At 50.6% G+C, this 18,850-nt stretch overlaps 1 protein-coding gene across 1 annotated transcript in view; it reads right to left on the reverse strand.

Annotated features, from left to right (window-relative positions):
• Positions 1 to 11,579, reverse strand: part of HAND2 (heart and neural crest derivatives expressed 2) — a 46,314-nt gene extending 34,735 nt beyond the window's left edge. The window contains exons 1-2 of the mRNA XM_078863409.1: positions 11,376 to 11,579; positions 10,954 to 11,054 (exon numbers count right to left, since the gene is read on the reverse strand). Coding sequence (XP_078719535.1) covers positions 10,954 to 11,054; positions 11,376 to 11,579 — 305 coding nt within the window. The remainder of the gene's footprint in view (positions 1 to 10,953; positions 11,055 to 11,375) is intronic.
• Positions 11,580 to 18,850: the final 7,271 nt, after the last annotated feature.

Genomic DNA, 18,850 nt, shown 5'->3' on the forward strand with positions numbered 1-18,850 from the left:
TTGGCGAAAGTTTCCAAAAGGCACGACGCTCGCGCAAACACGAGACATGAGACTCAGCGAGCGCTTAAATATTAAATAATAACACTGGTCAACACACTTTGTCTGGCATAAGGTATTTTGGGGTGCTGATTCAAAATCTGGTATCAGTTTTTGTCTATCACATCAGGTTTTTGAGATATCAAATATTGCATTTTCAATAAAAACTGCTGAAGAAAAATATTAAATAAATGTGGATATCTACATAAAATTATATTATAAACACACTATCCTAAAAATACAGCACCATATTTTAACACTAAAGCAGTCACTGACTCGCAACAACTTGCAATCATAAGTGACAGAGTTAATTTCTGGTAAAATCAATGAAAATGGGGTATGCCGATAGCATAAAAATGCGATGTGATAGAGCAAATCTGAGATCAGATTTGGAATCGGCACCCTGAAATTAGTCTAGAACAGCTGCAAAAGTCCAGGCCAGAAAAAAAAGTTTTTTTTTGTTGACCAGTGTAATAATATCATAATTATTGTATTTGAGAGATGAGAGACACGATGAGCCACGCAGCAGAGGCCGAGGGGAACGTTCCAACCCCGCCCCCCGACTGGACATCCGTGAAACAAAAGAGCTTTCTAGCTCTTCGGATTCCGCATTGCGGTACAAATAAAGATGCTGCTTCTGGCGGCAAGGGACGCAGAGGGAGAAGACGGCGACAACAGCGGCGAGAAGTGATCACGCAGCTCGGATGCCGCGACTGGACAGGAGCGACCGGGCAGAAGGCGAATGTCTGGAGATGAACTGAGACGAAACCAATGATCTTGTTACCAGGCAAGGCCCCACGGAGCTCTCGTGTCCAGCTCTTTTGGCACAAGCCACCTGACAAATGGCAGCTCTACCAAGTGGCTCGTCGTCATCATCGTCATCATCGTCACGTGGAGAATGTTTAGCGGCTAAACAATCTCAACTTGGAGGTGAGGGACACAGGGGTGGGGGGGTTGAGGGGGTGGAGGGGGTGGAATGGGTGGATGAGCTGGACCAGGTGGAGGAGGTGGAGGGGGTGGAGGGGGTGGAGGAGGTAGACGAGGTGGAGGGGGTAGAGGAGGTGGACGAGGTGGAGGGGGTGGACGAGGTGGGGGGGGGGTGATCTCAGCAGTGGGGAGTTACGGACTGACAACAAAAACGACTACAGGGTGGTGTGTGTGTGTGGGAGTGTGTGTGGTGTGTGGGTGTGTGTGGGTGTGTGTAGGTGTGTGTGTGTGTGTGTGCGTTGTGTGTGTGGGTGTGTGTGTGGGGAGCGGTAGTGTAGCGGTTAGCGCGCTGCGCTCCCGCTCACGGCCAACACCCAGTGACGATTATCGGAACCGGTCCTGGGTCTCCCCTAGGTCGACTCAGCCTCAAATGAGTACCTGGTGCGGTGTGTAAACATTGCCACTAGGGAGACAAAGGCGGTCGGGCGTGGTGCTGGCCACCCACCCCCTCGTGTACCGTTCTGGCCTTCATAGGTGCTCGCTAACAGCACTTGCCCCTACAGTATGTTAAGGCTATACGGGGGATCTTTGTGTGTGTGTGGGTGTCTGTGGGTCTTCGCGTCTTGCGTTCCCTGCGCGCGACGGAACCGAACTAAATCTTCACGATCTTTGCCCCTCTTCATCTTGTTCCCCTGTTGCGCCGTTCGCCAAAGACGTCGCACGCGGAGACGCTGCGAGCTTACGCGGATTCGCGTCTTAAGAAACTCATGCACGCGCATGCACGCCCACGCGCGCGCACGCGCACTCACGCACGCGCATGCACGCCCACGCACGCGCACTGAAAACGTCGCTTACATTGCTAGGTAACAAAAGCCCTTAAGCGTGGTGGTGAGTCAATGTTGAATTCGGTAACATTTGAAAGATATTCATGTTTTAAAAAAATAGATATATAATAACGAGTTTGTGTTGTATTAGTTTGTATCTGCATACATGCGCACAGTGAATTCGTGCGTAGCGCTGTCTGCATAAGTAATGCAACTCGCTTATGCCGAACTTATTGTAAACGGAATCGATTTAACATTGATATCGAGGTATTTTTTTAAACAATAAAATCTTAGTGTTGGATATTTACGATGATATGCTACCCGATAACACGCAATAGTTAACAACTCATCAAATGCATGCCTGTTACATAACACACGCATATAAAGCGCCCCGCACCTCCGATTAGCACGGTTTGCTACGTACGGTGCGAAAGAAATTCAAAGTGCTCTGCCGTGCGTGATGACACGGCATGGGGTAGCCTTCATCCAGCAGTGTATAGACACAATTGGGGCTGTTAACAATCGTTAACAATGCACTATCTTGCTTTGACGTGTTGCTTGCTTATGATTCTGAATCTCGTTCAATGAGTCTTCCACACCATGTTGCTGTACTGCCCCTGAGCGGTTTAAATGTTATTATGGGTAGAGACATTCGTTCAGAAATTAAAAAAAAATTATATTATAATTAAATATATCTCATTAATTGATAATCGATTACTGGTATCGATTAATTGATTACCCTTGACGCGAACTGAGTTTTTATTTTTCTTCTTTCGTTTAAATCGCACGATCGTTTGGGGCGCACGGTGCTAACCACTGCACCACCGCTCCACCCTGTTTACAATTATATTTTATATTCAATTTTAAGAGATCGATATTCAAATAGCTGTTAGGGTTTATAAGTTCATACCTCAGTGGACTTCACCTGGCAAGATGCAGTATATTCTAGTGTAGTTGTACTTGTATATTTCTAAGTGATTAATTTGCCTTTCATATATCTTGCACTGTTATCGTGTTTATGTTATTGTTTGTAACGTTATAACCCTGTGCCCCTACTGGAACATCCGTGGGGGGAAAAAGAGCTTTGTAGCTCATCGGATTCCTCCAGCATAAATACATATTCTAATTCTGACATCACCACCCGTAAGCGTGACCGTTCAATTATCTAACACGTAGGAATAAAATGTCTTTACAATGTTAAATCGATGGGGCAATTAATTGATTATTCATTGGCCAGCGCGATTCACTCTGAATCGGGCGACACGAGTTTAGGATTCACACCCACGACTAACATCAGTGGCGTGCGATCTTGAACCCGTCATGCATACGACCCTCTCCCCCCGGTTCACCAAACCCGCAGCGACCAGCGTGGGGAAGTATGGTCAAGCGGCGTGTGAAGGGCCTTGAATGATAGATTCATGAACTAATTCGTTGAAGGCGCTTTACTGGTAAGCAATTGTAAATTAGTTTACCTTATCCATTTATCATTTATGTCCGATGTGCTTTTGTGGTACATATCTACGGATCACGTTCACGCTAATTATACCTACCACATACATCCACATTATTTTATAATGTGGCTGTATTGGTCTATATACTCGAGATGAAATAAGACCGACCGAATACCCCAAAATTTGCAATAATTTACAAGCAATTATTCGCGTGTACTGACCAAGTCACCCTCCTGTACACGTGGCCGTGTACACAAACACACGGGCCCAGTCTGAACGGCCACGCTGCGCACAACATCCTTCATCTATCCACTGCTGGATGAAGGCCTTCTCGTGTGAAGTTATTGACGAGTTGTCATCTCGTCGTGTCGGTATTAAACGGACAGCACCTCGCTCTGGACGCGCCAAGTAACATTGACGACAGCGTTGCGGCATTTGTACTGAGGATGAACGATATACAGTACGGTATATATACTTGACACACTTCTCAAAACGTTTGTACAGGAACAAGCGTTCCCACCAAAGACAAAGGTCCCCCGTGTAGCCTTTACATACTGTGTGGGGGCAAGTGCTGTTTGCGAGCAACTATTTAAAGGCGGCACAGCGCACGACGGGGTAGGTGACCAGCAGCACCACGGCCCGGCCGCCTTTGTCTCCCCCAGTGGCGATGCTTACACACCGCACCAGGTACTCGTTTGAGGCCGAGTCGACCTAGACGGAGGCCCAGGACCGGGTTCAAATATTCGCCACTGTTATTGGCCACGAGCGTAGCGAAGTTGCGCATCGCTTAGAAACCACTACGGCGACATACACAGCCCAAGTCTCGGTCATCATCATCACCACCATCACCACCAACACTAACGTCACACACCCTGTCACTCGCACACGTGCTATCCTTCACCCGTCAGTGTGCGCACAGTGCTGGCGTTAACCTCCTACAATCACTAACCCATTGCGATCAATGGCACTCACCAACAGCACTGGTCATGCATTGCCAGGTTAAGAGTTAGCATGGCATACGGGCTGTGTAGAAGTCTGCTATTTTCATTGACACACATATATACATCGACCAGACTCACGTATAGCGAAAACCCTAATTCAGTACACGAGTATCGTGTTTGTGCTACTATGGCATAGATGCTAAACAATACAGTATAGTACACATAAGCAGATAATACAATATGTATACCTCCCTTAACTTACATATCTGCCCCAACACGTAACGAACACCGTCTCTCGATATTCTTCACACATCCCAATTGGATGGTTCAATAACAAAACACAAAACCCGTCTGGACCGTTCTCCAACGCTCCGCGTGTCACCAGCAGCCCGGCTTGCTCTGACCCGAACCAGACGTTCATGGGCCAAGGGAAACTCCTCTGGTTTACACATATAGATATCATATGGCTCCTTATGTGCGTATACATTTCCGATGGCGTGCTTGTATGTACAGTAGGTATGTATGTTGAACTTCTTTCGCACCGTACGTAGCCAACACGCGCTCGTCTGGAGGTGCGCGATACCTCGTGGGTCGATCAGAGGTCGCAACCGGGTACCCGATACCCGTACCCTACCCGATACCCGGCTACCCGTACCCGGCCGGGTACGGGTACCCGTTTGCGACCCTGGTGCGGCCGGGTACGGGTAGGCCGTGAGTCACTGGTGAGTCACCGTTTGTCACTCATTTCCCAACGTCTTGTCTCTTCTCACAATTCAAGTTCCTAGAATCAACCCACCCGCGCCTGCAACATGGCTTCATCCCAGAGGTCGCAATCAGGTACCCGATACCCGTACCCTACCCGTACCCGGCCGGGTACGGGTAGGGTACGGGTACGGCCGGGTACGGGTACCCGTTTGCGACCCTGGTGCGGCCGGGTGCGGGTAAGGAATCAAAACCCGTTTGCGACCTCTGGGGTCGATGTGGTTGTGGTTCCACGTGGGTCGATGTGGTTGTGGTTCCACGTGGGTCGATGTGGTTGTGGTTCCACGTGTTTGATGTTCAGACCCAGGCTCGGTTCGACGCTCGCTCGCAAATAGCTCGAGGGCGCGTGACAGCAGCGCGAGGTGTGATATACACAAAGATCCATCGCCCCCGTGTAGCCTTAACAGACTGTTGGGGCAAGTGCCGCTAGCGAGCAGCAACCTGTGACGGCCGGCACGACACACGAGGGGGTGGTGGTGGGTGGCCAACACCACGCCCGGCCGCCTTTGTCTCTAACCCCCCCCCCCCCCGTGGCGATGTTTACACACCGCACCAAGGTACTAATTTGAGGCTGAGTCGACCTAGGGGGAGGCCCAGGACCGGTTCAGATAATCGTCATCGGTGTTGGTCGCCGTGAGCGGGGAATCGAACCCGGGTCGCCAGGTTCGTAGCGCAGCGCGCTAAACCGCTACACTACCGCTCCCCCACCCACACACAGACAGACACACAGACAGACACACACTGACACACACCAACACACACTGGCACACACCAACACACACCAACACACACGCGCACACACTAACACACACACACCGCGCACACCAACACACACGCGCACACACCGCACACACTGCACACACACCAACACACACACACCGCACACACCGCACACACAACACGATTCCACGCTCTCAAACATCCAAACATAAAACGCGTCGAGTTGCACGGACAGGCAAAGAGGTGACACGCGTCTCTGTAACTAACAAGTTAAGTTATAGCCCCCCCCCTCCCCATTGTTAATCCACTGCTAGATGAAGGCCTCAATGCCCACGCCCCGTCAATCATCGTGTGGAGGGAGGGTTGCGTGTTGTGTGACGACCATACTTCACCCCGTGTGCGCTAAGCGCTGGTCGCTGCTGTTAAGAGCGGTTAAAGCCTCGACAATCGTCAAAAATACAAATCGCATGTGTGTGTGTGTGCGTGATGTTTCAGCACTCAGCTACAATTTTTTCAGACGCTGTCTTCTCGACAGACCTGTTCTGCACCTGAGGACGGCTGCTTGCGTTGTGGCCGAAACGTCGTGAGAATTATTTTATTATGTTTTATTTTTATTATTTTTTAATTTCCATTCTACGTGACTTTACCGAAAGAACCAAGAAGATGAAACAACAGCTACAAGTGGTAACATAGGCGGTGCGCGTATACGTTTGAATTATACATCAGACTAGTGACTGAATGCATGACATATATCTATATAAATTACTTGAATGTATATATATATACATATTATGTAAATACACCGCATGTAACACTTCCTAGAGAATATATCTCCGTTACACAACCACGTGTGAATACACGCGTGTTGGTGACAGGATGAAAGTTGTTTTTTACCGACCAATTAAAAAGATAAATTAACATAAATTGTGCCACAACGCGCCAACTGCGTTAGTAAACGCACGAATGTGTAGCCCCTGCAGTGTAAACTTGCAGATTGAGCTAACCAAACTAAATATATAGTATATAGGATGACGTTAATGCCAAGTTATATTGCTGATTTTTACTTCACAGAAAAATAGGTCGTTTCGACGTTTCGGATGTTGGCCTTGTTTTAAAAAAGATATCCCAAAGCTTACGCATATCGCTTACTAATTACATATGTACATTGCAGTATATACACTATCATATATATACAAAATCAAAAAACAAAGATCCTCCATATAACCTCAACAGACTGTTGGGACAAGTGCTGTTAGCGAGCACCTATGGGTGAGCAGCACCACGCGTGGCCGCCTTTGTCTCCCCGGTGGCGATGTTTGCACACCGCACCAGGTAGTCATTTTAAGGCTGAGTCGACCTAGGGGAGGCCCATGACCGGTTCAGACAATCGTCACCGGTGTTGATGGCTGGAATCGAACTGGGTTTTCACGGGGTTCATAGCACAGCAGCGTGCTACCCACTACACGACCGCGATAACCCACTACACTGCAGTAGTTTATATAATCGCATACATACAGGACATACATTACCGCATCTCCGCATGAAAGTGAGCTCATCACGGCAACGGATTCACAGCGAATGACGCAGGAGCCCCCCGGTGGGTCGTGCGCGTGAACATTTGGGGTCTCGGATTTCATTATCACGCCCAAGCACCCGCGGCATCCGTAATTCCGTGACGGCGACAGCCCCGCTTTACGACGGTAACACCCCGATTTACGACGGTGACACCCGTTTTACGACGGTAACACCCCGCTTTACGACGGTAACACCCCGTTTTACGTCGGCGGATTCGTTCCTACGACGGCGCGTGAACGAAACGACATCGATCAGAGGGCGATTTATTTACGGGGCGGGTGACGGAGGCGACGCGAACCAGCGTAGCGGCGCTCACGAAGTGACGACGGATTTGCGAAACGTCGTAAGAGAGGGAAAGACGTACACGCGGGTATTGCTCTATACTGTACCATGCAACCTATCGATATTTAAAACACTAAACTATGCGTTAATTTGTAGTACACTGTACAATATAGCGGAGCAAAATGGACAATTCAGGGGTGGATAGGGGGGGGTTGGAGGTCCTTCCTATCAAACTTCTGTGTCCACTAAAATATTGGGGTGATGTGCCCGTTTTCTGGGGCGAACCCAGGACCTCCTATATACCAGGCGAGGTAGTAAACATCTCGCAGCCACCGTGGCTCTCACATAATGGTGAAGTATGGTCACGGGGAGATCCTCATCCAAATTACCCGCACCTCCGAGTAGCAAGGTCGGCTACGTGCGGTACGAAAAAAAGTTCCAAATGTACAGATTATTGGGCAAACACGTAGCAGGCTCTCGCGACCAATATCATCCATAATAAAGCTTTTTTTGTTTGTTAGATCACGTAAATATATAAATGTGTCGTTAAAACCCGCCACCATCCGACACAGCCAACTAGTAAGGTTTGTCACTTAAACAGAACGTGGCCAATTCGTCACGAGTACAGCAACACCGGTGTGTTGGAGAGCCAAGCCACAACATTTACAATCTGCAACAACAACAACAAGAAGAAGAAAGCCCCCCTCTAGTCCAGATTAATTATGACAATTGTGCCGAGTCAGGGGCCAGTCATTTCGTCGTCAGCTGTGTGGACAGAGGGGCCCTGAGGGCAAATGGCGAGGCCGGTCAGAGGTCACTCGTGGACAACTGCGGCTCGGTCCTGTCGCTGACCACATCCCTAGAGTGGAGGGCAGGGGGCCGGGGGGGAGGGAGGCGGGCGGGGGGGTCACGTTGACCCTCTAGGTGTCAAGGTGAGACGCACCAGCTTTCGATTTAAAGCTTTCGTGACTGCAGGGATTCATCTTCTTGGTTCTTTCGGTAAAGTCACGTAGAAGGGAAAAAAATAAAATAAAATAAAAAAAGATAATAAAATAATTCTCACGACGTTTCGGCCACAACGCAAGCAGCCGTCCTCGGGTGAAGAACAGGTCTTTCGAAAAGACGCTGTCTTTCCTTCACCTTCACCTGAGGACGGCTGCTTGCGTTGTGGCCGAAACGTCGTGAGAATTATTTTATCATGTTTAATTTTTATTATTTTATTATTTCCCTTCTACGTGACTTTACCGAAAGAACCAAGAAAATGAATCCCTGCAGTCACGAAAGCTTTAAATCGATTGATCTATGTCTGATTCTAATGATATTCGCGTCGCTATCGCTAAACAGCTGTTCGCTTCGCAGGGGATTAAACCGCTTCTCTCCCCTTCCCCAATGCCTCGTTTGTGGTTTGGGGGGTTTAGAGACTCGTCTCGGAGCCCGGCTGCCTCGTGCAGGAACACGCGTGCGAAGTTCTCTGTCGAATATTGTTGTTATTTTTCCTATCTACGTGGCTTTACCGAAAGACCCAAAGAATATGAATTGCTTGCAGTCACGAAATGCTTCAAGTCAAGATGTATCAGTCTAACGTACCGGCTGATACATCCGCACATACCCCAGTGATGTACCCTGCACACCCCTCACCCCCAAACCGGTGTTGAGATTGTTGGGAGACGTGTGTGAACAGGGGGCTTTGCGACAACAACGATGCGCCGTTTTCTCCATAAGCTCCCCTTATTTTGTACTGGCGGTAAGTAACCGGCGTTGCCCGGGCGAAAAAGGCAGACACACACACGTGGATTTACACACAGACATCCACCCACACACATAGAAATACATCGACTTAGACACACACACACATATGGTTAAACCCATGAGCTCCCCTTATTTTGTATCACTGGTGGTGATAGTGGCGGGGTGTCTATAAATGGATCAACCCGTACCTAATTCCGTTTGTCGTGTCCGGCATGCGTCGTTCGAGAGATGATAACGATGGTGGTGGTGATGGTGGCGGCGTGATATGATTTGTAACGGTATATATGTAAACAACCTTACTATTCGAGATCATCGATACAATCAACCATCGTTATCATCACTGTCGTCGTTATGATCACGATCAGCAATCGGTGAAGATTGCCCGTTCTCTACAACCCCGCACCTCCGATGAGTACTGTTGGCTACGTACGGTGCGAGAGAAGTTCAACACACGCGCGCGCGCACGCGGATCGCGAATCTGTATTTGCGTTTTGTTTTGCGTTATGCGTAAGCAAGATTGGTCCCCACCTGCGGCGTCGGGTATTCATCTTCAATATCCAATCAGTCGTGGCTGACAATTGATAAGCAAGATCGGTGCGTACGGTGCGAAAGAAGTCCAACAAACGTACACCACCACAGCTGGGGTCGTGTTATTGTTGTTGTGCTGCAGCGGTGCGCTGGCTAAAACACACGACAATCATGGCGATGGTGGTGGTGATGATGATGGTGGTGATGATGGTGGTGATGGCGGTGGTGTTGATTTACAACATTGCGGGCTGGAGCCGATTTTTAATAAAAATGCTGTAGGGAGGTCCTGTGATAGTGAACTCACCAACCGGTTCGGTCTGGTAGGCAGCACAGTTAGATGAGAGGGAAGAGGTAAGGGAACGCGTAGAAGGGATTGGGAGTCGAGTGAGATGAGAGGGAGAGGTAAGGGAACGCGTAGAAGGGATTGCGAGTCGAGTGAGATGAGAGGGGAGAGGTAAGGGAACACCTAGAAGGGATTGCGAGTCGAGTGAGATGAGAGGGAAGAGTTAAGGGAACGCGTAGAAGGGATTGCGAGTCGAGTGAGATGAGAGGGGAGAGGTAAGGGAACGCGTAGAAGGGATTGCGAGTCGAGTGAGATGAGAGGGGAGAGGTAAGGGAACGCGTAGAAGGGATTGCGAGTCGAGTGAGATGAGAGGGAGAGGTAAGGGAACGCGTAGAAGGGATTGCGAGTCGAGTGAGATGAGAGGGGAGATGTTTGAGACCGTGCGGAGAGTCGAAATGACAGATACATTTCGTACATAGACTCGTCGCTAAATGCTGACGATGACGACCCTCTTCTTAGGTTTTTTCGGTAAAGTCACGTTTTTTGTTTTTTATTTTTATTTTATTTTACTTTCTACGTGACTTTACCGAAAAAACCTAAGAAGATGATTCCTTGCAGTCACGAAAGCTTCAAATCTAGATGACGACCCTGATGATACTCTTAGTTCTTTCAGTACAGTCACGTAGGTAAAAAATGAAATAAAAAATAATTTCATTTTTTAATTTCATTTTTTACCTACGTGACTTTACCGAAAGAACTAAGAGTATGAATCATTGCAGTCACGAAAGCTTCAAATCTAGGACCCTGATGATGATGATGACGATGACCATCACGACGATGATGACTCTGCTGACGGTGGCGTTGACCCCACGTACCGTAGCTCGGCGAAGGCGCTGTTGATGCTCAATGTCCTCCGCCGCTCTTTGCGATTCGCGGTTCCTCGCCGCTTCACGGGCGGGCAGTACGGACCCGCGGCCTGCAGCAGAGACGGCTCCCCTCCCTCCTGTTGCAGAAGCGCCTCCTCGTGCTGCTGCTGCGGATGCTGCTGCGGGTGCTGATGATGCTGGTGCTGTTCATGATGCTGCTGCTGCTGCTGCTGATGATGGTGGTGGTGGTGATGATGATGGTGTTGGCTGTCCAAGTCTGGCCGCTCAGGGCTTGAGCCGTACACGCAGCTGTGCGTCGTCACGGCCGTGCGCTGCTGCTGCGCGATTCGTGAATGTTGCTGCTGCTGCTGCTGCGGAGTCAACTGCTGCAGCTGCTGCTGTTGCTGCTGCTGCTGCAACTGCTGCAGGACAGCAGGCGGTCCCGACGAGTACTCGGCGCCTCCACAGCCGCCCGGGTGGCCGAGAATCCACGAGTGCAGGTAGGAGGGCGCGGGGAGCGGGGGCGATGATGGGTGTCCCTGCAGAGCGAGGCGAGCGGCGGGAGCGAAGCCTCCGTACATCGCCTCGTGAGGCAACACAGACGCCGGCTGCGAGAAGCCGCCAGCGACGCTCATCGCGAGAAGCGGGGACGGTGGAGGATGATTGTAGCGGCTGTTGTTGTTGTTGCTGCTGTTGTTGATGTTGCGGCACGTGTCCAGTGTTCGAGCGAGCGTCAGATCGCTCGGGACTTGTCAGACGTGCAGCAGTAGTAGCAGCAGTAGCGGTGGTGGAAGTAGCGGCGAGGATGACGACGACAATGATGATGATGACGCTGCTGCTGCTGATGGCGACGATGATACAACTATGAGCGAAGAGAGACCCATGGCTAATAGCAGACGCGCAAAGCAACTGCGCTCGTGGGTTACTTGACGCGTGCGGTGGTGGCGTCGGCGGCTGTCACGGGCCTCGTCGATTCGCGTGGCGCCGTTGGAGGGAAGCGCTACGAGGGGGGTCGAGGCGGACGTGGAGTCGCGGCAAGTCGCGGGGAAAAACTTCGGCGCGCTCGGGGCCGAGTCGCTTGAGGTTCGCTCGTCTCAGACCGACGCGGGGAAAGTTTCTCGTCGTCGTTTCTCTCTCGGTGGATTTACCGTAATTTTTTTTATGAAAAATAGTTTTTTTACTTTTTTACTTTTTTACCCAAAGCGAGAGTTGTCGACCGGGGACCTCTCGAGCAACTCGAGCGAGAGGACGCACGTCCGCGTGCGGTGGAGTTTGAAGGGTTACGAAAGAGATGGTGTGGAGGTGCCTCCTCCGCTCGCCCGGTGATGACGACGACGACGATGATGATCTGCTTCTTGCACGCGACTCTGTAATTGCGCAAAGGGCTCTCTCTCGTTTTCTCTCTCTCTCAACCGCGCCTCTGATTCACGTCTCACCCCACCTCCTCCCTCGGCATTAATCGGACGCGCTAGCAAGCTAGCAGCAGCGGTGGCATCATTATCAGTGGTGTGTTCTATTTACTGGCGTCGAAATCACTCTGTTCAATTTTGAACTCGGATGCAAATAGGATGGAGGATCGGTCAGTACGGGGTTTGAGGATGATTGCGGGTGGGGGGTTTAGATCGGGAGGGAGGCGGTGTGGGCTGGGAGAGGAGGCAGGCTGGGAAGGAATATGTATACTGTATACAAATAGAAAATAAAAAAAAATTCTGGCGAGATTCCCAAGAGTTGTGTGGACGCTTAGAATTCCAACGCAGGCTTGGCTGGATGGTCAAGAGTCATCTCTCTCTCTCTGTCTCTCTCATCCGGAACGTCTCCAACACTCTTCTCTGCCTCCCTCCCGCGCCGGCCAACTCCCTCGCAAGTTGCTCCGATATTTTCGCAATTTCGTCTTCTCCCTCGCCTCGAAGTCCCCGTTGAATTTGAGACCCTGGCTTCGGCTAACAACAACAACAACGACAAAAAAATCTAAGAAATAAATTATTTTAAACAAGAAAAAAAATACACACAGGGAGAAGGGAGAGGGAGAGAGAGAGACTTCGTTACAAGCTCAGAAAGCGAGACGCGTGAAGAACGGAGCAGAAATTTTCAGAGCGATCTCGGGCCCAATTTTTTTTCGGGGAAGCCAAAAAAAAGTCGCTTCCCCCTACGGCGTCGGAACGCCTACTCGGCCGGCCTGGTCGTGCCCAGGGCCCCTATATCGGGGGTCCCTGATCCCTCCCGCCCCGGGGCCCCCACGTCCCCGCCAATCCGTGCCGAGCTCTCTGCTCCGGTGACCACGCGAGTCGGTCTCGGCGTGCGCGGCTCGGGCTCCTTTCATTGGACGACGCGGAGAGGGCGGGGAGGGTGGTGATGCTGGAGGGTGGCTTACCCCCCCCCACACCCACCCACACACCCCCCACGCTCACCACCCCCCCACCACCACCACCCCTCGCTATTCAAACCCTGCCGGCCCTGTCACCCGTCCTCATCCCCTCCACCACCGCCGCCGTGCCGCGCGCTGAGCCGCTGGCTCCATCCTCGGCGTTGCGCGTGAAGCGGACTGCGCAGTCGCCAGCCTGCAGTGTCGCAGGTGGGACTCAAGCGACGACGACGACGATGGTGGTGGTGGTCATCCTCATTAAACATCGTCAATCCACTGCTGGATGGAACCCTACCCAACTCACCCCCCACCCCCCAAGCTGTTGCCATCGCTCACGGTTCTGCGATTACAATGATGAGCACAGTCTTAGCCATAGCGAGACTTAGCCATAGAGAGACTTGGTCATAGCGAGACTTGGACATAACGAGACTTGGTCATAGCGAGACTTGGTCATAGCGAGCTTGGTCATAGCGAGTCTTGGTCATAGCGAGACTTAGACATAGCGAGACTTGGTCATAGCGAGACTTAGACATAGCGAGACTTGGTCATAGCGAGACTTGGACATAGCGAGACTTGGACATAGCGAGACTTAGACATAGCGAGACTTGGTCATAGCGAGACTTAGTCATAGCGAATCTTAGCCATGCCTAGTTTTAGCCATGCCGAGTACCGTAGCCATACTAAGACTTAGCCATGCCGAGTCTGCACCACACCGAAACTTGACACTCTATTTGAAGAAGGGTCCTGCTGCATATCGTACGTTTTGACACGTTGATCTATTTTTTCTTCCTCCAAACGCGAGTGTTATGATTGATCTATTCGTCCATTTGCTTCTAATTAAGTCATTTGGTTTCACGTTGGATTAAACCGGAGTACCAACCTGAAACCCCACGACGCATTCGAGAAGGACACCTGGTCCAAAAAAACTCCGCACGATTTTTTAAATATTTTTTTCCGGCCGTATCCCCAGTCCAGCAAGTGTCAATGGATGATACCGGAAACACATCCATCAGTTACATCGCTTCATCCATTTTCTATCCACTGCTGCTACTGTGTGTGTGTCTTTGGTCAATGCGGCAGTGCCAGGGTGGGTACGGCGTAGCTTTCACGCGTCGCTCTCCACTGACAGCCGTTACATCCGTTTATCGAACTCATCCCCCCTTTAAAAACAACAACGCCCTCCGTGTACACCCACAGAAGGAGTCTCAAGACTCGTATTCAAGAGGGGAGGGGGTGGTGCCTGAATCCCGACACGTTAGCAACATTCCGTTCGTGCATCACGCGGCGAGAACACAAATACGGAGCGGCGAGCGAAGAAAATCCATCGGGGCAACACCATCGCTCAGAGCTCCGCGGCAGAATAAACGATTCAGGGATTCCGCGATGCCGCCTGTGGCGTCCTCGTCAGACCGATTCCTGTGGTCGGCGATGGGCGCACGAACCCGCGATGGATGGCGTCTGAATCGGGCTCGGCTCTCCACTTGGTCCGCTCGGCCTGAACGTCGACGGCTGTGCGCCAACGTGAGTCGGCGACGGGTGAAGAGTTGCCGCCGGTCTGTTCCCAAACCCTCGTCGTCGTCCGTGCCCAAACTCCGCCGGTATTAATAGGCGCTCGCAAACATTTGCTTAGCCTCGCAGCCTGTAAGGGTGATGATGATGATGATTATAGGAGAGATGCTGTGTCTTCATGCGTGGTGCTATGCATGTCCTTGTGTTTGTTATTGTTGATGATGATGTAACTTCCATTGCCTAAGGAACTCGGTCCATTTATTGGTTTTCACCACAAGTGGCCATGACATCTGTAAAAAAACAGAGCTTCATAGCTCATCGGATTTCTCTACTATAACTAAATATTCAGATTCTGTATATGTATACTGTATAGAATACACTTGTTTGTATATATTCCTCTTGGTTATGGAGTTAAAGAATGACGGACACACACACGCGTATCTAACGTCATCAATAGCTGAATTATGATCATTTTGCTGATGATGGTAATACCAATTACGAAGTTGATTATTTACAAACATGTCATTCAACCCAGCTGTCAATAGGAGTCTCTCTCGAGCAATTAACGCCAACAAGTTGCGTGTGTGTTGAACTTCTTTCGCACCATACATATCCAACCGTGCGAATCGGAGGTGCTAAACGATCATTAGTGTTATTGTCGCTCTCCACATTAGCTACGCAAATAAAAGAATCTCGCATTTTATAAAATATTTAGTTTTTTTCCCCCACTGATTTTCATTTTTGGTGAATCGCTCTTCCTTTACAATGAATTCAGTCCCGAGTCATAAGCGGAATGACTGACACACACAGTTTGTACGAGTCCAATATTCGCATGATACTCGTATTATGCTCTAGTTGCAAATCCATAAGGAGGAACACATTTAAATCCATGCCTTCTTGGACGCTCGCATCGACTCAAATAGGCAAATATTTCTGAGTAGGACTGCATTATGATGTTACGGGCTAATTTGCGTAACACCTCGTGTGAGTGTGTGTGTGCATTGGAGCGGTCCTGGGCCTCCCCTAGGTTGACTCAGCCTCAAATGAGTACCTGGTGCGGTGTGTAAACATCGCCACTAGGGAGATAAAGGGCGGCCGGGCGTGGTGCTGGCCACCCACCCCCTCGTGTGCCGTGCTGGCCTTCATAGGTGCTCAATAACAGCACTTGCCCCAACAGTCTGTTAAGGCTATACGGGGGGTCGTTGTCTGTATCTTTGTTTAATACACACACGCACATGGACACATATACAGAACACACGCTTACACACACACACGTGGCAGTGATAATATAGACAAAGATAACCCGTATAGCCTAAACAAACTTTTAGGGCAAGTGCTGTTACCGAGAACCGATAAAGGCCGGCACGGCACGCGAGGTCGACTCAGCCTAAACATCACCACTGGGGAGACAAAGGCGGCCGGGCGTGGTGGTGCTGCCCTACCCACCACCAGTCTGTTGAAGGCTACACGGGGGATCTTTGTCTTTGTGTGCCAGCAGTGGTTCAGTGGGCCTTCGTAGGTGTTCGCCAGCAGCACTTGCCCCCGAAAGATTGTTAAGGCCATACGGGGGAGCTTTGTCTGTGTAGTTGTTAGCGCGCTGCGCTACGAACACAATCAGTCACCTGACTTCGAGTCTCACCCACGGTCATCATCATCATCAGCGGCGGCGAAAATCTAAATCGGTCCTAGGTCTACCCCTGTAGCCCCACTAACTCGGCCTTAAATGACTTCCTGATGGTTGGATGTGAATATCAGCACTGGAGGAGGGGGGGGGGGAGAGAGACAAAGGCGGCCGGGCGTGGTGCTGCTCACATCACCTACCTCGCGTGCCAGGCGGTTTTCACAATAGGTGCTCGCTAACAGCAGTCTCAACAAGCAGTCCTTTTCAAGGCTCTAGGCGGATCTTTGCCTGACGCGTATTTATATATATATGTGTGTGTCTTTCTAAAACCTGGGTCACGCGAGGCGATCGTGCGCACACGCTCACCGTGGCTTGCGGTTTATCCGCTACGGTTCACACAGCTTTGATGAGGCGTCAGATGCTCGGGCTCGTTGGCTGGCAGATATGCGGAACGGTGAATTTACCTCTCTGGGCTAGAGAAACCACGCCGCGTGTCACGCGCAACAACTGCCTTTGATCGCGGGAAGAGTTTCCCGAGCGCGCCTGCGCGTTTCGAGTGAGCGTGCCGATTTGTGTCCGTGCGTCTGTGTGTGGCGTGTATCCGGGGAGCGGTGGCGCAGCGGTTAGCGCGCTGCACTACGAACCTGGCGACCCCGGTTCGATTCCCGCTCACGGCAAACACCAGTGACGATTATCTGAGCCGGTCCTGGGCCTCCCCTAGGTCGACTCAGCCTCAAATGAGTACCTGGTGCGGTGTGTAAACATCGCCACTAGGGAGACAAAGGCGGTCGGGCGTGGCGCTGGCCACCCACCCCCTTGTGTACCGTTCCGGCCTTCATAGGTGCTCGCTAACAGCACTTGCCCCTACAGTCTGTTAAGGCTATATGGGGGATCTTTGTTCTTTGGTGTATCCGGGGAGCGGTGGCGCAGCGGTTAGCGCATTGCGCTACGAACCCGGCGACCCGCTCACGTGCACAACACCGGTGACGATTATCTGAGCCGGTCCTGGCCCTCGCCTAAGTCGACTCAGCCTCGAGCGGGTACCTGGTGCCGTGTGTAAACATGGCCACTGGGGAGACAAAGGCGGCCGGGCGTGGTACCTGACCACACCACCGCCGCGTGTGCCGTGTTGGCCTTAATAGGTGCTCGCTAACAACACTTGCCCCAAAAAGTTTGTAAAGGCTATACGGGGGGAGATATTTGTCTTTTTTGTGTATGTATTAATATATGGTGCATGCTAACAGCGCTTACCAATCCTATTGGAGGCGACACGAGGTTTATTTTCCTGTGTATGCACGTGTGGTGCCGTTTCGGACTTAATAGGTGCTCGCTAACAGCAAGTGTCCCAACAGTCTGTGAAAGGCTGCAGTGGTCTATTGCGAATGTTCCTTTATGCAACTTCGTGTTGTGTGTTTCGATGCATGTGTGTTTGTATCGCTGCGTACGTGTGTGATTATCCGTCTGTGTTTGTGTGTGTGTGTAGGGAGCGGTAGTGCAGCGATTAGCGCTACGCTGCGCTATGAACCTGGCGACCCAAGATCGATACCCGCTCACGGCCAACACCAGTGACGATTATCTGAACCGGTTCTGGACCTCCCCTAGGTCGACTCAGCTTCAAATGAGTATACCTGGTGCGGTGTGTAAACATCGCCAGTGGGGGAGACAAAGGCGCTCGCTAACAGCACTTGCCCCAACAGTCTGTTGAGGCTATATGAGGAATCGTTGTACTTGCATAGGTAAGGAAACGGTGGCGCAGTGGTTCGTCCAATTACGCTGAGAGCCTGCGAACTGAGCTCGATCCCCGACTACGGCTAACATCAGTCGCGAGTGAAGACTGAACCAGACCTTCAGCAATGAACACGAATAATACTAAGCACTATAATACTAAGCACTATAATACTAAGCACTATAATACTAAGAACAATAATACTAAGAACAATAATACTAAGAACAATTCAATCAACAGCTCTGCCTCAATACAGTTTCAAGAGATGAAAGCCTCATAAAGACGCGTTGGCCGTGAGCCTTCCCGTAGGTAGACTCAGCCTTAAATGACTAACGTGCCCCCGCCGGGTGTGTAAACAAACATCAGCGGCCGGGCGTGGCGCCTGCCTCGCCACACGACATTAAAAAACAATCGACACATCAATTCGTGGGGTAAATTGGCTGGGTAACTAAATAATTTAGTTACCATTATCTTCGCACGTTGCCCGCCAGAGTGCTGTTGCTTAATGAACAATCTGACACCACGTAAGGCAGTCCTCGCTTAGTGCGACCCCGTAAGAACGCCGCTTCGTTATAGCGCTCTTCGTCACGGAAGAACATTTTATTGCAACAAAGAAAACTCCTAAACATTTATCGCATCATTATAATAGCAGTTGCTGCCAGTAGTGTGTGTATAATAAGCACAACAA

This window comes from Lampetra fluviatilis, chromosome 15 (genome assembly GCF_964198595.1).
Source record: "Lampetra fluviatilis chromosome 15, kcLamFluv1.1, whole genome shotgun sequence".
NCBI classification, from domain to species: domain Eukaryota; kingdom Metazoa; phylum Chordata; class Hyperoartia; order Petromyzontiformes; family Petromyzontidae; genus Lampetra; species Lampetra fluviatilis.